Source organism: Oreochromis niloticus, linkage group LG20 (genome assembly GCF_001858045.2).
Source record: "Oreochromis niloticus isolate F11D_XX linkage group LG20, O_niloticus_UMD_NMBU, whole genome shotgun sequence".
NCBI classification, from domain to species: Eukaryota; Metazoa; Chordata; class Actinopteri; order Cichliformes; family Cichlidae; genus Oreochromis; species Oreochromis niloticus.
This window is the reverse complement of record NC_031984.2, coordinates 27,447,381-27,472,620: the sequence shown is the minus strand read 5'-3', so window position 1 is coordinate 27,472,620 and position 25,240 is coordinate 27,447,381. Positions and strand designations below refer to the sequence as shown.

The following is a 25,240-nucleotide window of genomic DNA, read 5'->3' as shown; positions in this document are numbered from 1 at the left end:
ATATTATATGTTAACTTCTCTATGCTCTACTCTGCCGATGACCTTACAACAGCAAGGTGCCTTCAAGCCCCCTCCCCGACCCTCTGTGACTGTAGTTTGGTAAGATGCTAAGATCTTGCGTGCACAAATAGATGTTATATCACACACTGGTTAACCACTTGTTATATAAAATATTATCTGCACTTACAATTAATAATGTAATAATTAATTAATATTACTAATTAAGATTACTTCAAATTACTTCAAAAATGACCTGCACTCCCTCCCCTCTGGCCCACTGTATAGCACTGTAAAAAGTGAAGGATGGCATGCATTTTGGACTTTTAACTGTATTTTCATTAGTTTTACAGCTTGTCCTACTGATAAAGACCTCCCCCATCGCGATTTATATTACAACAAAGTAATTAAGCTATTTATAGACATTTAAAATGACACCTGTTTTTTCACTGTCTATTATTGAAATACAACTTTGTTCTATAATTGCAGGACAGCCTGGGAAATAAGCCACCAGAATTTTTTCTTTAGTTTTTACATTTAATTCTTGCAATTTAAGCCTAAAGATTTGCGTATTATATTATATTATATTATATTATATTATATTATATTATATTATATTATATTATATTATATTTGACCTTGTTGTTTTACACCGGAAGTATTACATACGTTACCAGTGCGTTGAGGCTTCCGGTGTGCCATAATACCGCTGCGCATATTTCAGGTTTGTTTGGCCGTTTCATTCGCTCGGTGAATAATTTTAAAGTTCACTGCATTTATCCTTTCAAATTTAGATATGCACACGTCTATGGGTGTCTGAGTGATTAACATTATTGGCAGTATTAGTAGTTTCTTTCAGCACCATCTTATTAGCTGTTGAAGTTGTTTAGCAGTGATTCCCCATGTTAGCTTTCGCTAGCTAACGTTTAGTAGCTAACATGTTAGCATCCACCGCTTTAGTCATCCGATTTAGCAAGAAGTCGCTTTTCGACTGTGTTGTTCTATGTATTGGCATGTGTTCCCACCCCATAAACTTAATATTGGGTATTTTATTTTTGGTGGCGAACTGTACGTGTCTAACTACACTTGGTTGGCGTCTCTGACATATGAAAGTGGTAAAAATGACTGACGGCTGAGCAACACTTGAACTCTCCGACACACTGCACGATGACATTAAACAGCGTGCACATAGTGTATGTTATGTCCACCGGCTAAATTTGGAAATCCGCAAGTCTTTCATTGTCTTTTCCATTACTTTAGTGGAAATTATTTCAAAGCTCTAATCTGTTTTTTATTAGTAGTTGTCCAAAGACAAGACGGGGGGGTGGGGGGCGATTCTGAAGCTTTGATCCTAATTCAATTGAATGGTAAATTAAACCAGTAACTAACAAATGGTAACCTCCTTTCTCTCATGGAAGTATATGAACTGTAGTGGTTTGTTTAGTTACTGTTATTCTGCATGATTCAAACAAAGCTAAGCAGACAATACTGAACTCTGTGTGTGTGCTTGTGTTGCAAAGCAGGCGGTGGAGAGCAGACGCCGATGGGGGACGAAAAAGACACCTGGAAAGTTAAAACTCTTGATGAAATCTTACTAGAGAAGAAACGCAGAAAAGAATTACAAGAGAAAACAGATCCGAAACGCCAGAAAAATGTAAAGTATCTAGCTAATATACAATCTATGTTACACATGCATGCTGACACAGAATGCTACAAACAGATTTGTGAATTAATGTCTTAGGTCTTAGGTTATTTTCATGTTAGTATTTTATCTTAAAACCCACATGTTAATTTAGAACTGGAATATAGAATTTATTAAGAAGCATAGCCTAATTAATTTAGTCTTTAGTCTAAACATTGTTGAAGTTGCTAAATACAAAAATGTTGTGGACTTTTTTTGCATGTTAGCCCTCTTGTACTCAATGACTTCTTGTAGGCTTTAACCCCAAATTCTGGATTTCTTGTCTTGGCCAGTTCTCAAAGGGCCTTGCTTCACAGGCGGATGATCGGGAAGCCAAACGAGACACTCCGGAGGAAGGAGAACTTCGGGATCAAAGAATGGAAATAACAATTCGTAACTCACCGTATGCACGTCAAGACTCAACAGAGGACAGGTACTTGGAATTTGGGGGAAATTATGAGTGGGTAAACTGACCCATGACTTTTTCTTCTTTTTTTTAAATGTGGAAATTAGTATACATAACCAGCAGGTTAGCAGCACTAAGTTATTACAAAGTTATAAGGGCTTAAAGCTGCTATATAATGTTAATTCAGTTCACGTTTTTTTGTTATTATGCAGCAAAGCAAATTTGCTGTATCAGTTGGGACAGCACAACAGTGCAGATGAAACACTAAACATGCAATGCAGAATTACATCATCAGGGCAAGAAATTATGAACGTGCAAAATATAGTACAATACCACACAATACAGTACAGATTAATATAAATAGTAGCAGATTATTGACTTTTAAATAGTCTGCTATTTCTTATAAGTGGTCTGTAATTAGCGAAAGGGATGCAAATAATGGGAATTTTGATCCCCCTAGATTTACTTTGAGGGCCTGCAACTCAGAAAATATTCACAGTATGACGGTAAAATGTTGCTGGATATCATTAAATATACTAAAGCTGATTCTGAACTGATTTATTTATTATATTTTTTTTCGTGGAATGATCCATAAGACTATCAGACAGATATTGGTTCTGAATTGGTGCAACTCAACTCACAATGTTTTCTTTATGTTTCTTTTAGAGGGGAAGAAGACGAATCACTAGCAATTAAGCCCCCACAGCAAATAGCAAGGAAGGACAAATCTCACCACAGAAAGGAGGAGAAGCGAAAAGATAAAAGACGTCATCGCAGTCATTCTGCTGAAGGAGGTTCAGAAACTCTGCTTCACATGTTTTACAGATACATATTTTTATGTTTAGGGCTGTTTTTTCATGTGTATTTGTTACTTAAACAGCAGGAAAACATGCACGACTCAAAGATAAAGAAAAAGAGCGCGAAAGCGATCGCAGGAAACGTCACTGGGAAGAGGACAAAGCCCGGCGAGACTGGGAGAGGCAGAAAAGAAGGGAACAAGCCAGAGCTCATTCACGTAGAGAGAGGTGAGCACCATCTTTGGCCAGCAGTAAATAATCACATGTCTGTTCAGATGATTTCTGATAGTTTTGTTCCTTTGATATTGTCAGCGCTAACTTGTTTGAACATCGGTTTTGTTGAACTTTTGTTGATTGCATGTCAGAATGTTAAATCCTATCAGCGCTAATGTGTTTGATCCTTAAGAAAAAACCTGTAATTTTAAATGTGATGTTCCTTTTTAAACTAAATAAAGACGTGAAACATAAATAATTCAAGTTAACACTTAACTACTGTCCATTTAAAGAAACCAAAGAAAGCAGTGACAAGAGTGAACTTTGGATTATCCAAACAGACCTCCAGTGGACTCTGCTGGGTTTTTTTTGGATCACAGGGACCGACTGGAGCAGCTCGAGCGCCAGCGGGAGCGTGACCGAAAGCTCTGGGAACAGCAGAAAGAGCAACGAGAGCTAAAGGACCGGGAGAGGAGGGCTGAAGAGCGACGCAAAGAAAGAGGGACTCGACGAGAAGGTCAGTGAGTGTAACTAAACACGGTGTCCTTTCCCAGCTGTGTAATTTCAACACTGAACAAGAGTCATAATTTTATTCTCATGTAACTGGGGAAGCAAATGTATTTAAGCAAGTAGGCAAATGTCTCAAAATGCTAAACTGTGACTTGATGGATTGGGATTTTTAGACCCTGCAGCCTGTGAGGCAAACCTGCATCACTGATTACCTAATTAATTTTTCTCATCTAAAGTGCCATCTCACCATCGGATGCTACCTGAGGAATATGATGACAAGCCAAAACAAAGTCACCGCAGCCGTAGTCCAGTACGTGTTACCAGAGAAAGGTCTGATCACAGTGAAACACGGAAAAGTGCTTGTAAGTTTGAAGTTTTTCTTGTTTTTTTGTCGATGGTTATTCTTGACACCAATAAGAGATTATTATGGTTCCAATGTAACTCATACTATCTTTTTTTCTGCAGCATCAAAGGAAGAGAAGCCTGAGAGCAAAGATCTGCTTGCTGATCTGCAGGATATCAGTGATAATGAAAGGAAGACCAGCACTGCAGAATCCTCCCTGGGTGAGTTAAATTGTAACCTACAGATTTAGCAATTAGCAGATGTCAAAGACTCCACTACAGCAGATGATTAATATTGATAGGAATGTTCATTGATTGGTCAAACTTGGTAAGACTTCTAATCATCATCAGATGAAAAGGATGACAACAAATATCTACCACAGCTCATTATGTTGGGAAGGCACTGTAGATTTGCAGTTAATTTGCAATTTTTAAACTGGTCTTTAAAATTTCTCATTTCATTTAGCATCAGCGTCTGTTTCTGAGGAAGAGGAAGATGAGGAGGAAGATGAAGAAGAGTCCAGCAGCCAGAGTGAGGGTGAAGAGGAGGAAGAAGAGGAGGAATCTGCTTCAGGCTCAGGGCGGTCTGAGCAGAGTGCAGGTACAAATATTTGTGGCTCATGCGATTCTGTCAGTGCCATCAGATGTTTATCAAAGTGGCTTTCTTCCTCTCAGAAGACGTGAGTGAGGACGAGCAGTCAGGGGAAGATTTTGAACAGGAGCGGGAAAATGGAAATCACATACCTGCTGGTGAGTAAACCTCAGATATCAGTGGTTTTATCTGTTCAGTTACTGTGTGTGCTTCTCCAACTCAGAAGCACCAAACATAAGTGAAATGTTTACCAGTGGCCGATGGAGAGAGTAGAAATCATATTTGGACGAGTAAAGTGTTTTTTTTTTTCTTAGCCTTTTTTTTGAAGGTTAATAATATACCCATCCGGGACTCTAACTCTGTTTCTTAAAGGCACAGTCTGTAGTCACACCACCAAAAGGTCAAAACACAGAAATAGTATGAAATAGTATTCAGGCAAGAAAGAAAAAAAGTATTCCTTAAATTAAGCCCTTTACTTTACTTTAGCTGTACCAAGTTTTAAATTTGGTAACTTGATGACATCAAGGCATCTGCATAGCTAGAAATATTTATCAGCCAAATATTAGTGTACATACAGAACATTAAAAAATGTACAGAATTTTCACATTTAAGAGAATACATTTTCTGATGGTGTTTTGAAGATGTGTATACATTTTTTTTATTTTATTGTTTTGACCTTATGTCACTAAATTAATTAGAACATTAGCATGCAAAAAGAAAAGAATCTTTTAATGGCATCATTTTTAACTCAAACTAAACTATTGTGCTTTAGTAATGATGCAAAATAAATACTCTCTGTAGCACATTCATAAATGACTAAACTTGTGATTAAAAACTCCCCTTGAACACAATCTACACAACATTATCGCCACAAGCTAAAAATGTAAAATTAATCAGCATCACTAAAGAGGCATGTTCTGGTGGCTGATGGGTCACACCTCAGGTGTGTGTCACTGTGTTGTGGATGTTCCTTTCATATCTGAGAAGTTTGCTGAATGAGGATTTAGATACAAATCGCACATTGTTTGGAGTTTATTCATCTGAAAATTCCAAGAATTTACGTTTTCTTGTCAAATTTGGTATTTTATGGGTAATAATTTGTGAATTCAGATAAATGAGCTACTATTTCAAAATGGTTTCTAAATTGTAACACGTATTCATTTAAAACGCATACCTTATTTGTAACACGTAACCATTTACCACACAGTACCAGAGTCCCGTTTTGACCATGACTCAGAAGAGAGTGGTGAGGACATGGAGGAAGATGAGGAGGAGGAGGAGGAAGATGAGGAGGAAGAAGAAGCAGGGGAGGGGGAACCCACCCCTCACTCTCAAACTCATTCCCGTTCAGCCACTCCAGAAGGGAACTACATCCCAGAGTCTCCTCCAGTCTCACCTGTGGAGCTGAAGAAGGAGCTGCCCAAATATCTGCCGGCTTTTCAGGTTAGGGTGACACAAATGCTGTGCATCATCCATATGAGCGCAAATTATGGATGCATGTTATTATCTTTGGCCCATTTTCATTATCTTAAAATTTTGACTTGCATTTTGTGTTCAGGGTTGCCGCAGTGTTGAGGAATTTCAGTGTTTGAATCGCATAGAGGAGGGAACCTACGGCGTGGTGTACAGAGCCAAGGACAAAAAGACCGGTATGAAAAGAAAGATACTGATCTATTTACTTTTGTGCTCTTCAGCAGGGTTTATTGTTTTTAGTAAAACACTGACTATAGTATCATGTTCACAGATGAGATTGTTGCCCTGAAAAGGCTGAAGATGGAGAAGGAGAAGGAGGGCTTTCCCATCACATCTTTAAGAGAAATCAATACAATTCTCAAAGCTCAACATCCAAACATCGTCACAGTAAGGGTAAGAGAACATTTTGATATTTACTTGGCTATTAACATTTCACCATTTACAGCTTCTACTAATGTCTTGTACATAAATCTAATCCTTTTCTATCAGGAAATAGTTGTTGGAAGCAATATGGACAAGATCTACATTGTGATGAACTATGTAGAACATGACCTGAAGAGTCTGATGGAAACCATGAAGCAGCCCTTCCTGCCAGGTAGAGTGGATACATTGCTTCAATCATTTCTGTGTGTGAGAGAGAGAAAGATTGAAAAATGATTTTCTGACTTCAATAGAATGTAAGATCTTATACAGGGAGTGCAGAATTATTAGGCAAATGAGTATTTTGTCCACATCATCCTCTTCATGCATGTTGTCTTACTCCAAGCTGTATAGGCTCGAAAGCCTACTACCAATTAAGCATATTAGGTGATGTGCATCTCTGTAATGAGAAGGGGTGTGGTCTAATGACATCAACACCCTATATCAGGTGTGCATAATTATTAGGCAACTTCCTTTCCTTTGGCAAAATGGGTCAAAAGAAGGACTTGACAGGCTCAGAAAAGTCAAAAATAGTGAGATATCTTGCAGAGGGATACAGCAGTCTTAAAATTGCAAAGCTTCTGAAGCGTGATCATCGAACAATCAAGCGTTTCATTCAAAATAGTCAACAGGGTCGCAAGAAGCGTGTGGAAAAACCAAGGCGCAAAATAACTGCCCATGAACTGAGAAAAGTCAAGCGTGCAGCTGCCAAGATGCCACTTGCCACCAGTTTGGCCATATTTCAGAGCTGCAACATCACTGGAGTGCCCAAAAGCACAAGGTGTGCAATACTCAGAGACATGGCCGAGGTAAGAAAGGCTGAAAGACGACCACCACTGAACAAGACACACAAGCTGAAACGTCAAGACTGGGCCAAGAAATATCTCAAGACTGATTTTTCTAAGGTTTTATGGACTGATGAAATGAGAGTGAGTCTTGATGGGCCAGATGGATGGGCCCGTGGCTGGATTGGTAAAGGGCAGAGAGCTCCAGTCCCACTCAGACGCCAGCAAGGTGGAGGTGGAGTACTGGTTTGGGCTGGTATCATCAAAGATGAGCTTGTGGGGCCTTTTCGGGTTGAGGATGGAGTCAAGCTCAACTCCCAGTCCTACTGCCAGTTTCTGGAAGACACCTTCTTCAAGCAGTGGTACAGGAAGAAGTCTGCATCCTTCAAGAAAAACATGATTTTCATGCAGGACAATGCTCCATCACACGCGTCCAAGTACTCCACAGCGTGGCTGGTAAGAAAGGGTATAAAAGAAGAAAAACTAATGACATGGCCTCCTTGTTCACCTGATCTGAACCCCATTGAGAACCTGTGGTCCATCATCAAATGTGAGATTTACAAGGAGGGAAAACGGTACACCTCTCTGAACAGTGTCTGGGAGGCTGTGGTTGCTGCTGCACGCAATGTTGATGGTGAACAGATCAAAACACTGACAGAATCCATGGATGGCAGGCTTTTGAGTGTCCTTGCAAAGAAAGGTGGCTATATTGGTCGCTGATTTGTTTTTGTTTTGTTTTTGAATGTCAGAAATGTATATTTGTGAATGTGGAGATGTTATATTGGTTTCACTGGTAAAAATAAATAATTGAAATGGGTATATATTTGTTTTTTGTTAAGTTGCCTAATAATTATGCACAGTAATAGTCACCTGCACTCACAGATATCCCCCTAAAATAGCTAAAACTAAAAACAAACTAAAAACTACTTCCAAAAACATTCAGCTTTGATATTAATGAGTTTTTTGGGTTCATTGAGAACATGGTTGTTGTTCAATAATAAAATTATTCCTCAAAAATATAACTTGCCTAATAATTCTGCACTCCCTGTAGATGTTTCTTTGCTTCTGGGTTTATCTCTGAAGGTAGCTAACTGCACAATGTGCCACATTTTCTTCCAGGAGAAGTAAAGACTCTGATGATTCAGTTGCTCCGAGGAGTCCGACACCTCCATGATAATTGGATTCTTCACCGTGATCTGAAGACGTCCAATCTGCTGCTGAGCCACAAGGGTATTCTCAAGGTATACCAGGAGAGCAGTTCTAACTCTGAGGGGCTAATTGTGTGGTAATCTTAGATACCGATAATTGGGTTATCAGTAGTCTTCATTAAGAACAGTCACTAGATGACAGGACTTAAAGTCCTGGTTTGACTCTTAAATACTGTCTCACTTTTTATTTATTTTTTTAATCTTTCAAATTTGTTTTTAAAGCATAGTAATGGAGGAAATCCAAAAGGTGACTTCATTAATCCATCTTTCCAACAAGCTAGCAGCATGAACACAGTTGCATAAACAACACATGATTACTAGAATTCAATTAGAGCATGAATTTCTGGCAAAGTGTAGTGAAGACTGGATCCATGTGTAAATAAACACAATTTTACAGACATTTGTTGGTGTGAATTTTATGCAAATTGGCAGTAGATAATGTGAATTACACTCGATTGTGTAATTTTTTTTCAAATTGAATATGACTCCCTGCTGCCAGGATATGCAGTCATTTGATTTCTTCTTTAATGGTCAGATGATTTTGATATAAACACCTTCTTTAATGCTGAAATACTGTTATTTAGCCCAAACTAGAGCATTTCAAAGGTCTCCCCATCCATCTTGGATTGTAGATTGGTGACTTTGGTTTGGCCCGGGAGTATGGTTCCCCCCTGAAGCCTTACACCCCGGTGGTGGTTACCCTGTGGTACAGATCGCCTGAGCTGCTGCTTGGAGCCAAGGTGAGAATTCAAGTTCACACACTGCAGGAGTCTGATGAATCCTGAATACAATAGCTGAAACTACAGACAGTAAAGTGATGGTTACATCATCCTGACTGATTGTTTTACACAAAGGCATATCTCTCCAATAGAAGACAACATCTGTTGAGCAGTTGGCTTGTAACACACCAGATACCACAAAATGCTATTAGAGTTTTACAGTGCATGATTTATGCCGTCAGACGGCAGAGGCCCAGCGACCCGTCAGTGTGCATCCACTTTCACATAAACTCCAGGAGGAACGTGCCAGGCAGACCGTCTACTTTATGTTTCTGTGGACTGCCACTGTGTTTGTTCTTCTCTCCGCAGGAATACTCCACAGCTGTGGACATGTGGTCAGTGGGCTGCATATTTGGCGAGCTTCTCACCCAGAAGCCTCTCTTCCCTGGAAAATCTGAAATTGACCAAATTAACAAGATTTTCAAGGTAAACGCTTTCATTTGTGCTTATAAAAGGTGGGAAATTGTCAGTATAAATATTAAAGCTCTTCTTTTTACTGCCTGTAAGGTTTTCTGTCAGAGTGCAGTTCTGCAGTGAACCACAGGGTGGAGCTGCTGGTAGCTGTCACCCCAGATGATGTAGTCATACCTTTCACTAAATTATCTAAATTAGGCATAACAGCAATGTGTAGCGATGTTACTTGGGCCTCCCATGTTGTTGTTACCAATGATCAGTTCAAGTTTTAAAATGCACCAAGGACTGGCTACATGCCATGTCCGCAGTTAATGAGCACATCAGCCAAACTGGGAATCTCTTGTATCCACTTTTTTAAAAAGTATGTCTGCTGACTTGTCTGTGTCGACTCTAGGATCTAGGGTCGCCCAGCGAGAAGATCTGGCCCGGCTACAGCGAGCTGCCCGCTGTGAAGAAGATGACTTTCACAGAGTACCCCTACAACAACCTGCGAAAGCGCTTTGGAGCACTGCTGTCAGACCAAGGCTTTGACCTCATGAACAAGTAGGATTTTTAGAGACTTTTTTTACTCTTGCATAAGAAACATAGCTCCTTTCACTGCAGTGCAGTCAGGTTGTAGTATTCCAGCAATTGTCTGTTTTCATGTGTCTGTAGATTCTGTGTTTTCAAAAATGCTAAAGAGGTTATAAACCATAAAGACATCATTTGAAGAAAAGGTCAAATACATGATAAATTAGCCATTTTTAAGGAGTAGAGAATAAGTCCCATAGACTTGTGCAAATATTTGATAACATTTTCAGTGTTGAGAGAACACATATCACTGGTATACAGTGATGAAGAGCATGTATTAGGTAACAATCAGCACGGCTCCTGCAGTGGAAATTGCCTTACTTGGACGAACCCTTTTCTACCCTGTCAAATTCTGTTACTCTTTCCACAGCTTTTTATTTAGTCAGTGCACTTCTGGCAAGCTTTCTTAAAACATGACAGCAGTAGTGGATATATCCCAGCAGGAGTCCAGTTCCATCCCCCTTGTTCCGTTTCACACACACGCACTCACCATGGTGACGCTCCACAGTACAGGAAAATGTTTTAGAAAACACACATTTAATAGGGAAAATCAGTGATGGCTTCATAATTCTTTCTCTCACATTCCAAAGATCAGCTTTGTTCTGCAGCTGCGCAGATGAGCTTCTCAGCTCTCCTCTCAGATCTTTAACCAGCCACAGAAACATCTCTCTACACCTGTAAATGACAAAACCATGCTGGGCAGCTAGCTCCCAGCTGCAGAGGATGGTAACATGTTCGCTGTGCTGCTGCATGAGGAACCACAGTTTGGTGGAAATTTGGTTCATGTCCGAAATGGCTGAAACTTCAGCTGTCAGTGTACAGCACATAGGGAAGTGCTGTTAGAAAAGCTTCACAACTGAGCAGCAGAACTTTGGAGATGTATCTGGCAGGTTGACATTGCAGAGCAATGTGTTTTTTGTTGTTTGCTGTATCACACCTCCCCTGTGTGTGAAAGCATTTGAAGACCCAGATTCAGTGTCCAACTGAAGGAGGTTTCAGTTCACAACTCTTTAATCTGTTATACGTTTACCATTTCAACATGTAGTAGTTAAGAGATCCCGATTTTAATCCTCCTAGAGAGTCAGAATACTGTCCGTTTTTCTGTCCGTTTCTATCCTGTTAGATAATGAGTTTCCATTACCTGGTGTCTCGTGCATAAATAGGACCGTAGTCCTCAAATGAAAAGCAGCTGGGTCCTCAGTCAAGAAAAGGAACAAGCTTACAGGACAGGAAGAGTGCACATTTTTGTAATTCCATAACAAAATAGTGCATTGGACACAAGTAGCAGGTTTTGTCTTGTGTCGCTAGTATAGTGCTCTTGTCTTATAGGCCTGGTGTCTGTCTAATCCCAACCATTAATCCTCCTGTAGGTATCCTCTCACATTAAATTAGAGATCATTTGTTTTGTAAAATCTTTTATGTTTAATGTCTGCACTCACTTACAGAGGGTTCCCCTCACACACAGTCTGAGTCTGTGTTGCTCCTGTCATATATAATTACGACTGTTTGCAGAAACTCTCTGGCCCCTGGCGTCTGGACCACACCTTGTGTTCAGATTGTGTCACTACAGGGGCTGTTACACACTGTTATGTTCTGTTTCTTTGACTATGTAAGAGTAACTTTGCAGAATGATCAGACTGATCATTGTTAATATTATTTGGGGGGGTTGAAGATTAGGTGGGCATTCCTTCTGTAGACGACCACATTATGAATATAAATTTTTTGACATCATTTAGAGCCGAAAGTTAAAAAAAACAGTGAAATGGAGCTTTTCAAGCATTTAGATGCCAGTTATATGCCAGTGTTACCCAGTGACTGTGACCCAATAAAGTAAAAGTCAGCTGGCACATGTGTAATCTTCAGATGTTCGCATCAGACACAACCATCAGCAGGACTTTGATTACACAGAAGCTGTTAATTAGCTGTTAGGTGCTGTTAACTTACAACAACCTGTAAAGCTGCGTCAAGCCCATCCATGCATGCGTCATTCTCTTGGCCATTTCTTGTCACTATTTTTTGGCCTTGGCACAGAAAAATCGCTCTTTCATGGTTAATCCTACCTACAGAGCCCTGATTGGTTTTCCAACTGGGGAACTGGCCTTCATTGAGCTAAAAGGCAGACCCGTTTGAATAGCAGAGAAAAAAAAAACCTGAGGTGAGAGCAGCCGCTGAGGGGTCTGGCAGTTTTGTCCACACAAGAAGCCTGAGTTCTCCGAGGTAGTTTGGCATCTGTGATGAAACGCTGCGAAAACATAACAGTTAATAATTATTACTGATTGTTTTCCAGGTTCCTCACATACTGCCCCAGTAAGAGGATTTCTTCAGATGAGGCTCTCAAACACGAGTACTTCAGGGAGTCGCCTCTCCCCATTGACTCCTCGATGTTCCCCACCTGGCCGGCTAAGAGCGAGCAGCAGAGGGTGAAGCGAGGCACCAGTCCTCGTCCACCCGAGGGAGGCCTGGGCTACAGTCACCTGGTAAGAGCATTAGGCCTCACTTTTCTCCATTACACACAGCTACCAGGCTTTCTGAACGCTGCCTGTGTTAAATAGATTACAGACCTACAGGCTTCTGCTTTGTGTCCGCGTATTTCCTCCTTGTGTTTTCCATGATGAGCACTTTTTAGTTCCTAATGTTTTCAGCAGTGGTCCGGCTCACCCAGCAGCTTAGGGCCACTACTGAGATTTTTCAGTGGAATTAAGTGTTGGTATTTGCTGCCTTACACGCCAATTAGACCATGACAAGTGTATTTTTGTCTCACTTTTCTTCTTGTCAGGGTGAAAAAAAAAAAGTGTGCTGGAGCTTGTGATTAAGTATTTGGAGTGTTAATAATAATAGTCTTAATAAAAACTGTTAGTTGTAATCAGATCCCTCATTAAATTCAGTTTAGGGGTTTCCAATGTAACTAGACTAATAAAATAATATTGGTCAGTTTTGTAATAAGCATGTAAGAAGTGCAAGATTTCAAATGTATGATGAGCTGAAGTTTTTGTTAATGCCACAAGTTATGAATGTTTCCATTGTCTCTGTAGGGCGATGATGACCTGAGAGATACTGGCTTCCACCTGACAACCAGCTATCAGGGGGCATCTGCAGTCGGCCCAGGATTCAGCCTCAAGTTCTGAGCCTCAAGCCTTCAGGACGCCCAGCTGGAAAACAGAAAAAGATCCAGCAAAGACTCGTGGACTTCTTGTTTTGTTTTTTGTTTGGAACCGGATGGTATCACTGGTTTACAGCTTTAGAGCAGATCAGTATCTGATCATTTACAACTGTTACCACATAGTCAAGACTGTCTCACAGCAAGACTGATGGCTCAAACCTGTTGAATTTCCACTCTTCCTGTTTGTTTGTTTTTTGTGTTTTTTTTATTAAGCCATTTAACTAACTGAAATGTGACCATTGTAGGTCTTAAAGAGGAGAAACAACCATAAATCTATTCAAAAGTGTTGCTCTCATGTTTGACTTTTATTTTCCCTTTTATATTTCATGAGAGAGGACCAGGTTTTATAAATGGTTGGTATTTCCTGGCTGCCTGAGCTACTGTATAATGATGCAGCATTTGCTGTGTGTTCCATCCAGCATAATGTTAAAATTTAAATGGGAATGTCAGCTCTCCTGATGACAGGGAACTGATGTTTTTGCTAGAAATAAAGTTTGAAACTTTGTTTTGTCTGCCTTTTTTCCTATATTTATAAACTCTGTCCAAGCTATGCAAACACAACTGCACACTGCCAAAGGAGGGGAAAAAAAACGAAGGGAAGTTGAGCCTAAAAGAAATCCAGCCTTCAAACCAGCTTGGTAGCTGCCGTCCAAAAGTGATGTCATTCCTTGTGCTGCACACTTTGTCTCAGTACTTTGTTCTTTCAGGGGGGAAAAAAAAGAGGCCCCGGCTTGCTTTGCTTTTGTTTTTAAATGACTCTGACTTCAGAATTAAACCAATAAATTCTTTGATTTTAAGCCAAAGAAAAATAAATAGTGCAGCTTGGGTCCCTGCACGACTGGAACAGGTACTGAAAAAAAGGCCCCTCCTGTCCTGGGGCTCGCAGAGCCAGCACTAAATGGAAATATTCATTAATCAATTTTATCTATCCCCTGGACCCACTGTAGCCCTTTCTGCAGATTATTACACCTGATGTGTTGAATAAGCTTGGACAGAGAGCTGCGAGTGGAACTGACTGCTCAGTCCCTGGAGGCAGACTCTTGGCCTCAGCGTGCGACTAGTAAAGTAAGCTAGACGTCTGAGGTGTTCCATATGCGGTTTAAGGTCCGAATGGTTCCAAAGGCTGTAGACAACATTGTTTATTCTGGCTTTAGTAGCTTACTTGGGTCAGTGTGTAAATTATTTGAATGGCATGCATCTAAAGCAAGGGCTTCTGTAAGTTTTTCAGGTCCATTAAAAAAAAAAGAGACATTTGGGACATTTTGTAGAAGGCTATGGTGAGTTCTCCCAACAGTACTAATATCTTCTGGGTTTCTGTGCAACTAATTAGTCCCTATTTTTCAGAGGAATCCCGTGGGTGGCCTTGGACTCCTTCAGCTGCCTTAGCTGAAAGAGCTTTGAAGAAGTCCAGGCTTGATGAATCCAGACTGACGTCATCGTCCCGAACAGCTGATGAGAGCTGCACAGAACTTTCATCACCAAATAAAATGCAAACCACAGCATCTGCCACAAACAGCTTTTTACAGTCAGGTAGTGTTTTCCACAAAAAAAATGTAAAAAATATCTGTCACAGAGCATTTATTCTTTGCACAGATGTAAACGCATTTAACCAAAGACAGTCGACAATTTTACGTGGATACAGGAAGGACGTTTAAAAAACAAAACAAAAAATACTAGTATGTGCCCTAGTGAGTGAGGTCTCCTGGTGACCATCTGTGTGAATATGTCCTGTTCAGTGTGCAGAGGAGCCGGGCTGTTCTGCTTCAGAAGCGCACGCGTACCCTCCACGAGTAGTTAGTGAGAATTTTGTTCTTCTTCTTAACGATGCAGGTGTACGTGCCTTCGTTGATGGCGTTGGCCACTATAGTAATGTGGTCGTCTTTCAGTGAGATGTAGTTCGGGTGAGAGAACTCCAGCAGCTCCCCGTCCTTGTACCAGCTGAAACAGGAGTCGTACGTTAGAGACGGCGCTCAGCAACTGCATACTGTAGCATCACTGTAGCCAGGTAAACTCATAACATATTGGCAAGAGAGAGAGAGTGCCACTCACTGTACTTTGCCTTTCTTTGATGCTATTTTCTTCCCGCAACGAAATGTCAGCTTCTTGCCCTCAACCACCAGCTTGTGTTTGGTCCTTGGGGGAGCCGGGGTGGGAGCTACGGTGGGGAAAGGGAATTCTGAAGAGGATAGAAAAGGAAACACTGGTGAGCTGGTGCACCACAACAAGAAATGCAAAGGTCATAACTTGGTGTTCTTAACCATAAAATGATCATCTAAGATACACACGTGCAGTGTGACAACTTGCAAGATGTGGGCTAATTTAAACGATAATATAATGTTTGGGTTGAATATTAGTAATTTAATCACTCTAACCTGTAGCTGTGTTTCTATTCATATAGCCGGTGTGTGGCTCTTGGCTGACTTTATCTAACTTAGTCAGTGTGGCTGTATGAAATAAATGTTTCCCACCCGTGATCAAAGAGGAACTAAAAGATTTGTGATAACCATAAACCTCAGTTTCTTTCACTGTCTCCAGCTGTCACAGCCTTTCCTCACACTGCAGTGCCTGAAAGGAAAATGTGAACTAGGTGCAACAGTTTATTGAAATTATGCAATCATACATGGAAATACAGTATATACGGCAAAAACAGAGTTTGTGTGCAATTCTAGTGAGCTTGAAAGTCATTATTGGTATGACCACCTTTATTCTTCCACACAGCCTGAACTCTCTTGTCATTTCTTTAAGTAGTCATCAGGAATAGTTCTCCAGGGTTCTTGAAGGGCATTCAAAGCTCTTCTTTGGATTTTGGCTGCCTTTTGTTCCGTTTTCTGTCAAGATGATCCCACACTGCTTCAATAATGTCGAGGTCCGAGATATGCCAAGTTTTTGTCTAATAGCTCTTTGGGAATCATCTTGTTGGTGCAAAAATACGATTCCATGCCTGTCAAACTCTGTTATCTTTGGTATTTTTCATAGATTCAACTAAAGAAATGGAAAAGATGATGCATTTTTTTTTACATACTGGCAGTAATTCTAAAATCGTCTGTTACGTGTAGACATAACACTGATTCATCCCCTGAGTTAAGCACCTTTTTATGATTGAATGATTGATAGGTCGGTCTTAAGAGACTTAACAAACAATCAAATGAGTGAAAAAGCAGCCAATGTCCAAAAAGAAGCTGTGAAAAATCTTCAGAAAGCCTGGAGAACCATTCATCAAGAGAACTTAAAGAAAAAGTACAAGAAAGTCTGGTTTATTGGAAGCAAAAAATAAAGAAATTAAGTTATCCTGCTTTCTGCTTTAATTCCACTATATTTTGGATGCACATAGTGTCATTTGTATTCCATATTTTTTAAGGTTTAGTTACTTATTAGTTATTTTTCTTTTAATCTGCTGAAATGCTGTAATAATGTAGAATTATTGTAGGTAAAACTACCCGAGAGTACATAAGGAAATAATATCCTCTCTAGCAGCAACATTAAAGAGAAGCACAGATGAGTGAATGCATGTTTCTGCCTGATGAGTCCTTTTCCTTTAGTACTTTAAAGATATTCTGTGTGGGCACCACGCAGACTTTTGATAAAATACATCTCTGTCTGGGCGCTGGGCTGCACATGAGAGATTTTTATCAGTGTTTTAAACGCCAGGTTTCTTCACTCTGTTTATTTATATTTTCACCAAATATATACATTTCTTCATTTCAGCCCCCGTGCGATTCCCATGTTTTGTTTTGTTTTTAAATCCCAGAAAAGCCCATGCTTTCACAAATACCTCGCCAAAATGCTGATTACTGTCAAAACCATTGATAGCAGCCTTATCACGTCAGGCATCCATGCTCCTAACCTGCTGGCGGTGTGCCTGTGTTATCAGTGTAATCTCTCCCATCTGGTGACAAGCGCAACAGGCCGCCTCGTGATCAACTCAGAGTCTGCCTAAAAAACAGTCGCTCTCGTTAATGCTGCAAAAATCCAAATTGACCTTGTGTGTCTCTAACCCTCAAGCCACAGTCTGAAATTCCAGCGGTTTGGAGTCACTCAGGAATTTTCCACAGCCGTACAACGTCTCCCAATCAGCAATGAGGAACAGATTACTGTGAGCCAGGAATCGTATCCTCTTGCCTCTCTCCACACTGTCCCCCTGTTGCTGGCAAAAAAAATCTCAGAAAGCCACAGTATGTGGGGCTGTGATAGTTAAAACTGAGCCACTTCTTGTTGTGCAAAAAAAAAACAGCAGATCTCAGCACCACAGCATCCCACAATAAACCTACAGAGGCAGTTGTCTGATGAGTAACACTTGTGTAAAGCAGCCCTCAGCGAGAGAGCAGTCGGCAGGTAGCGGCCCTGCTGTGTGAGCGTTCTGAAACGCTGCCACTCTCCAGAAATAAAACACAGACTCTCCCAGCGCCAAGTGTAATCTCCCTACAAATCAGACCCTTGAAAACCTCCAGCGCAGCTCTGCATGGCTGGACCTGTTGGCTCCCGTTGCTCCATTGGCAAACGGTTCACAGCAGCTCCTTGTGCTGCTCAATTGAGAGAAAACTTTCTCTGTCTTCTTTTTTTTTTTTTTTTCCTTCCCCCTGGACTGCTGCTGCCGTTGCCACTGCTGCTTCTTACCGTAACAGAAATCACAGCTGGAGGGGCAGTGCTTCTGCATCAGTCTGCGCTTGCTCTCGCAGTAGCCTTTCCGAGCCCAGGCCGGACAGATAAATAGACGATCCAAACATCCTGGAGGAGGGGGGGGAGAGATGAAGTGAGGAGGAGGGTCAGATGGCAGCTCTTAGTCAGGCAGAAGAATTGGAACACCCCCAACCCTCCAAACACAAACACACGATCTGCTTTATGTGCCAGTGAAAATGACTCACTATACACGCTAATGACCACTCGTGAGTAGTTTGTACAGTATTCATTAATGTTTCGCTTTCAGTTATCAAACGCAAACATTGTGCTCTACATTTTGATTGGTTTTGATCAGAAGTGCGCCACTGATGGATCTTTACAGGTATATCTAGATGCGTCTAATTGCGTCTACATTCTGAGAAAGCGTTCGATTCATGCAATTCCTTAAATCATCCCAGTGGGATGTTGGACAGCTTCCTTTACAGGACATATGCAGTTTGAAGGCCAGTTGGAGTCTAGAGCCAATTTGTCATCTCATCTGACAGCGGCAGCATCAATCTTGTTTTCCTTCGGCCATGTTTAACAACAACGTTATGGAATTCTTGAACCTGTCAAACTGCCCGAGGGAATGAATTCTCCTGCAGGTTCTTCTGTCAGGCTGTTGAGAGGCTTCCCAGATGCACCGTCAGTTTTCTGCCCCTGTGAAATACTACTCGACACTCAGTGCGCATTTTCGTTCCTGATGCTGCCATACGTGTCATCAGCCTCATCATGTGTCTTGATCCCAGCTCTTTATGGGCCTCATTCATTCAATCAAGAGGCTTTGGGATGCCTTTCAATGTGTCATCTAGACAACATAAGTCCCCCAAAATCCTCAGATGTGTTATGAAAGTACAAAAAGAAGACCTTTAATGTTTGTATGAGAGAAGTTCAAAACATAAGGACTGTGAACAAACCGTAGAGCCGGTGCAAACCCCACACCTCATCCTGTGTGATAAGCTTGCGCCCTGTCAGAGTTGCATTCAGGTGCATCAAAGCTTTGGGATCCATGGAGTGCATGAGTCCCAGGACGTGACCGATTTCGTGAGCCGCCACATGGACGAGATCCGTCAGCCAAACCCCTGCAACAGAGACAGCTCATTACTTCACGCATGAAATATTAAAAGTTTCAGCAAACACAATAAAGATGCGTGCCTTTCTTCCAGCTGAAGCGCATGTTTCCCAGAATCCAATATTCGTGGTCGTCAAAGTGGATTTCGCCTGTTGGTGGGAAGAACGCGTGAGCCAGTTCTCCTGTGATGCCATCGAAACAATGGTGCAAGTGGGACTGCCAACAGTCTGTGTGGTTGACGGGATAGAAGCCTGCCAAAACAGAGAAACAGAGAGAAATAGCTCAGAGCCAAGGAGGGAAGCCCTCCCTCCATTATTCCTGCTCCGTGGAGACTGCAGTGGGGAGATGATGGATCACAAACGACAAACCCAGAGGATGACAACCATTCCTCTCATTCACTCTGAGAATTTATGCAGGACTGGAGTTTGCACCCAAAGGGGGCAGATAAAGCAGAATTTAGGGACTTTTGCCATGAGCTGATATGTCTGGAAGTTGTTAGACATTTTTTTTTCATTAAGAATTATGAAACGTGTTGAATATAAGCTTGGTAATATCGTTGCACTGCTGCGATTTAATGAGGCAAAGAAATTTCGGCAATGACAGCACAGAGAAACAGAAAAGTCTGGCACTGAGAACCAACCAAGGAACATCTTTCGAGGGAGAGATGCACCCACCGATCTTGATGTCTGCCTCTTGGTCGGCCGGCACCTCTCTGAAGGTGAACGGCGAGACGTCGCTCCACATGCCAAAAGCCTTGGCGATTCCCCGACGCGTGTCGCTGGCGTTCATCAAGTTTGTAGGGAAGGAGAGCAACCTGCTCGGAAACAACAGCATGGTGTGGTTAATAGTTGTCCCTTAACACATTCCTCTACAGCTGAGGAATCTGCCAAAACACAATAGCTACTGTTCAGACACAAAAGAATTCCCACATTCCTAAGCACAGCTCCGTTTTACTGAGACCTGATAGTTTCTAATATCACAGTTAGACAGCCACTTAATAGATTGTTGATACCATCCATTTTACTAGTGTGAAAATGACTTAAATTGGGCTATTTAAGAAAAAAATGTTTGTCTACCACCAACCAACGGTTTTTGGAGCTCCTCTAGCTCAATCTAATCTTCCCGTTAGCGGATCATTTTACAGCTCCAGGATGAATAAAGTCACTGGATCTTCTCCTGACAGTTAACACAGCTCAATCCAACTCTTTGGAAGCCAAGCAACTGTGGTGTGACTTTCAGAGTCCCCTATGTGCTCACTATTTTACAGTGTTCACAGTCAGATGATAATTCAGACCACTTTTTGGTGCTTTGTCAAACTTTTGGTGGACAAGGTTCAGTGCAAACAGTGACTTAAGATTAGAAAATGTAGCAGCTAACCCACATCAGCAGTAGTTATAGTGCACGATTGTTTGAAATCTGGAGCCTCGGTCTCTCATCTCGGTTTCTTTTTAGCACTAATATTCGCCCTCCCTTTGCCTAATTTGTATTGCTTTTGTGCATCGCAGGCTGTAAATAAATACTTGTATGTGAGCTTGAACTTGTCCCATTTGAGCTTCTCCGGGGTGAGGGTGTAGCGCTTGTTCCTGGAGAGGTGAAGCACTTGTGACCGGGCCTCTTTGCGGATCCCGATGAGCAGCACAGTGGTGTGAGCTTCTTCCTTGGACAAAGAGAAACTTTGAATGAATGACCTCACACTGTGACAGGAGTAACTGAATCCTAAAGACTCATTTGGCTTTCCTAAGAATTCAATGAGATTCAACTGGTCACATTAGTCAATATTATATTTTCAACTTTCCATCTCAGGAAAGAAGTAAGAAAAAAGTTGCATTAAGTTTGATACTTTTCACCAGTATGTTGAGTCTGATATCTCTTCGGGGGGATGACAGCTGGAGTCTGGACTCTGTTATAACTCTGAAAGGCTGCCTATGGGTGCTTTGAGTTTTAATGCTTTCATAAATATTCTGCGGCTGATGTTGAGTTGCAGAGATATTCCATAATAGTGATCACACCTCGCAATAAATCTATAACTTTCTATGGAAATGGGTTTGAGCAATAAATCCGCTTTTCGGCACTAGAAGAGGGGCTGCGATTTCTCAGTTGAGGAGCCCGTTCCCGTGCTTGACAACAGGAATGTTTCTCGCACTGCCTGATGGCTTTAATGGGGTTTTAAGGAGGCAGACATTTAAAAAGAGAAACTGCTGAGGGTACACAACTGGCAGTCATTGGGAGACACGTGCGCAGCACACGCTTTTGAAGGCGCTGGGCGAATATAGGCTTAAACCTGACTTTGTTGAAAAGTACCACTTGGTCTGTTATACCTGGCTCTTTACAAGAGCCTGACTGATGAGCAGGAATACCTTGTGTCAGGTGAAATGCAAGGGGATGAACACGATTTTATAGCAGAGAGCGGAGCAAGTGAAAGTTTTCAGTATGCTTCAGACTAAGTGTTTCTTCTGTGGTCTGACAACAAGATTAGAAATGTCCTTTCAGGGTCTAACATGCAGCCAACACGAGGCTATGGGTCATGCTCGCCAAGTCTCTTCGGGTGTGAAACTAACCAGTGTTTCCATGTGACTGCAATCATCGTCTGAGTGAAAAACAGAGAGCAAGACACCACAAATTCTTAAGAGTATTGGGATTCTTTATCACGAGCATTCAGAACACGCATAAATACTGATACATTTAGATTTTTCAGGCAAGAAATTACACAACCTCTGTTAAATCGTGGATCCGCTGATTAAAAATGGCTATAGGTTCAAATAAAGAGGTCAGATTATGCACAAGTTATCCCCGTGAGCCATTCAGTTTCAGACAATTTTTCCTTCTCTTGCCTCTCTATAATGTCATTAAGTGTGGATATCGTTAATATGGTCATATCAGGCACTCTGCTCCGATTGTGACCACCGAATCCCCAAACCATTGGCTGTTTGCATCATCTGCTTGTGAGGGGCAGCCAATCAGAGGAAAACCTTGCTTTTACAGGGGTACGGTCCTACACGAGAGGCCGCACTAACAAAGTCCTTCTAGGAGCAAGTTTTGCATTTTGGTAGTCATCTCAAAATCTCTCCAAGCAGTTATTTGTGGCTATTTTTAATTTACCTTAAACTTCAGAAGTCACTTGGATATAAAGCTGGATTCTACTGTAAAACATCAACCCCAGCATTCTTTGAGTGCCATGCCTCTTGTTTTTTTAAATAATATCTCTGACACTAAAGCCCAGTCCAAGTATAATTTTCTTTTACAAATATGAGTTTCTTGCTGAGGAAAAGCACTGAAGATGGAGAGAAAATATCAAAGTCTCTCCCTTCATTTTGGAATCTACGCCCAGTCCTCCAGTTCCTGTTCCTGCTTCACCCAGTCAAGACAAACAGATGCAGTACTTCCTCCATTTCCTTTCCCAAATAGTACTTTAGGTGGCCAGACTGTCCCACACCGTTATTTAACTTCACGATCTCTCGTGGTTTGGTGTTAAATATAACATTTCACTACCAGATTAAAGGCATAGGTCACTGTTTTATACAAAAGTTGCTTTTCCCGACCTCAGCTGACATGCTGGAGTCATGCGTTCAGTGACTTATGAGGTGTTAAAGCCAGCGCGTTTCTTAATGTGTCACGTCTTGTTATATTCACCACAAAGCTCATCTCGCGTGTTTGGCACAAATAAAGATGAACCGCAAACCCACGAGACCTCTAGACTAAACCTCAGAGCCGGTGTTCTGACAAAACGTCCTACCTATCAAGCTGTCCTACCTGTTGTTACTGCGCATGCGGCGGTGAGAGCTGACAGAGGGCGAAACATCTGAGGACAAATCCCACAGGGATCGTTTGGGGAGTCTGGAAGAGTTTAACCTCATTTCCAGAAATTGCTAAACAAGGGATTATGATTTTCATCTGAAGTCTCAGAAACTTTGAGGGTTCTAGTCAACAAAAACGATTTTCTGTACACAAATCAAAACACAGACTGTCTGTCGCATTTTTTGTCAGCACGCACATATTCATGTTAAAATGAAACAGAGTGAGGCTGAACTTTGTCAAAACAAATATTGTTAATCTCATTTAGTAATATAGAAATACTCCGTATGTTACAGTGGATAATTGCCCATTAATTTCAGTATAAATCAATGAGAAATGCTCTTTGGTTGTTCTGTTACTTAACTTCATGGAGTTGTGTAATCCCCACCAGCGGGCTTCTTGACTGACACATAATGAGAGCGTGTGGCAAAGGCAGTGACATAAAGCGATCCCTCGGCTCTATATCACAGCGGGTGGGTGGCACGGAGTGAAATGTGTGGAGAAACACATTTATCCAGTTCGCTGAAGATATTACTGCACAGGGACCCATTCCATAGACATAACCTAATAGCAGCATTCATCTAACTTCACATAATTGAATCTGATGCCTATTACCATCACTCACTGATTTCATGTGAGGATTTCCAGCTAAAAATATATTTGAAGAAACCAGACGAATGGCTTGAAATTGCACGGATTCTTGCATAATGTAACAGTGAAAGAAAAATGATGTGCATCGTTCCTAAATGATCCGGTATTTTCCTGATACCTGCTGCTCTGTTTTGCTGATTGTCATGTGGGCACAGCCAGCACAACTAATAATAAAGCAGATGTTAACCTTTGTGGATTTGTGGTAAATATATGGTGCGTTGCTTTTACCTTTTATCTCAATATAAAACAGCGTTTCATTGCTGGGTTCACCAGTACTGCCACTTTCACCATGAACTTTAAATAAGCCTTACTTTTCTACCCTCGTATGTAGTCTCCTGTTACATAAACAGTTTTGCAAATGGAGCAGAATTCTGAATGGAGTTTGGCGTTATGTGACTTCAAATGGCAAACAGCATCTTAATAACTTCATAAGCACTATGTGTCGGACTCCACAGCTGCAAGGAAAAAGTGGTCACAGCATACCTCTAACCTCCAGGTGGGAAACGCTGTGGTCTGCTGCATCCCTGCAAGCAGAAAGCTGAGCAGCACAGCAGCCAGCAGAGGAGCGAAGCCCCAGTCGCCGTTTCGTAAACTTCTGCCACTCTGACAGCTCACCATGACTGCCATAGCGCACCTCCAGGGGAGACAAAAACAAGAAGAATCCCTTCTGCAAAAGACTGCTTCACCATCTATTCCAGTGAATGCTACTGCGTGGCCATAGCACGCATCGCTGCTGGTGGGTCAGTGCTTGGGGAGCTTGTGGTCGCTGTGCGCAGCAGGCAGCGCAGTCCAGCCCCGCGGACCGACCGGGTTGTGAAAGCAGTGCAGACTGCATCAGCTCTGCTCGCCTCTCTTCCGCACAGCGCGCCTGCCAGCGGGCTGGTTTCACGTTACTGTAGACGGGGCAGGGGGTCAGTGTCGAGACGACCTAATGAAAACCAAACGCGCGCCGTCCGTCAAACCACTTGTTGCAACCGCAGGAGATGCAGCTAAAGCAGAGTCATGGGCTGATTTTTTTTTTTTTTTTTTTTTTTTTGGACACGATTATTTTTTGCACGTTTATGTAACGCTACTGAGTTTAGTCTTCTCCTCCTTACAGCGTGGCAGACATTTTTTAGGTCAGAATAAAAACAGGGCTTTATTTAGTCGGCTGTTTTGTTTAAATTACTCTATATGAGACAGTTTTAAGTGTTTATTTTAAAAAAGTTTTACAGCTTACATGTCCAGGAAGAAGAGTATGTTATGAACAATGAATGTACCACAGATAATAGATTTTGCTTGTAGCTTTCCAGCTCCAGGGGTGACACTGGGATCCAGTCGTGCGTGTACATTTGAGGTGTTCATACAAATATCGATAATACCAACCTGCTATTGGTACTGGATCGATACTAGTGCGATAGGATCAATATTTTGTTTCTATCCTTCAAGTTCAGTATGGCAGGGCAGTGCCCATCTGAGCCTGATAAACGTTGTCCAGCTGGGATGTGGAGAATCTGCAGTGCTTGGATGGAAGAGTTGAGCTTTTGTGAGGGAGACACAGGAAGTGGGTTAACTAAGCCACCCTCCTCTGTACTATCCACCTCCAGATACTGTCCAAAGCTGGGCACAGTGACACAGGCAGCTAGCACCCTTTATGGTTCTGGTTTGTGCTTGTCTAGTCTGTTAACATGCAATCAGTCCAGCTAGCTGCAGGGACATCAACTGAATACTCTAGACCTTTGG

At 41.6% G+C, this 25,240-nt stretch overlaps 2 protein-coding genes across 9 annotated transcripts; one reads left to right on the top strand and one right to left on the bottom strand.

The window, feature by feature from the left end:
* The first annotated feature begins 663 nt into the window (after positions 1–663).
* On the top strand, positions 664–13,851 carry cdk11b (cyclin dependent kinase 11B). 8 transcript variants are annotated; one of them, XM_013277650.3, is made up of 20 exons: positions 664–721; positions 1,521–1,651; positions 1,972–2,111; positions 2,751–2,878; positions 2,968–3,109; positions 3,475–3,611; positions 3,841–3,966; positions 4,070–4,168; positions 4,413–4,547; positions 4,622–4,696; positions 5,746–5,981; positions 6,097–6,187; positions 6,283–6,404; positions 6,501–6,606; positions 8,336–8,457; positions 9,057–9,164; positions 9,513–9,629; positions 10,012–10,160; positions 12,475–12,664; positions 13,220–13,851. In XM_013277650.3, exons 2-20 carry the CDS (start codon positions 1,541–1,543, stop codon positions 13,310–13,312), a joined length of 2,427 nt encoding a protein of 808 aa, XP_013133104.1. In that variant the 5' UTR covers positions 664–721; positions 1,521–1,540; the 3' UTR covers positions 13,313–13,851. The 8 variants fall into 8 exon arrangements, with proteins under 8 accessions (XP_013133104.1, XP_005459888.1, XP_005459890.1 ...); XM_005459831.4 differs by having other exon boundaries at positions 3,436–3,611; XM_005459833.4 differs by having other exon boundaries at positions 2,965–3,109.
* On the bottom strand, positions 13,378–24,525 carry mmp23ba (matrix metallopeptidase 23ba). The gene is made up of 8 exons (XM_003455324.5): positions 24,002–24,525; positions 20,596–20,732; positions 19,750–19,889; positions 19,159–19,326; positions 18,921–19,085; positions 17,962–18,072; positions 15,397–15,523; positions 13,378–15,285 (listed from the first exon to the last, which is right to left on the bottom strand). The coding sequence occupies exons 1-8, from the start codon at positions 24,143–24,145 to the stop codon at positions 15,111–15,113; spliced, it is 1,167 nt and encodes a 388-aa protein (XP_003455372.1). The 5' UTR covers positions 24,146–24,525; the 3' UTR covers positions 13,378–15,110.
* Between the last annotated feature and the right edge of the window lie 715 nt (positions 24,526–25,240).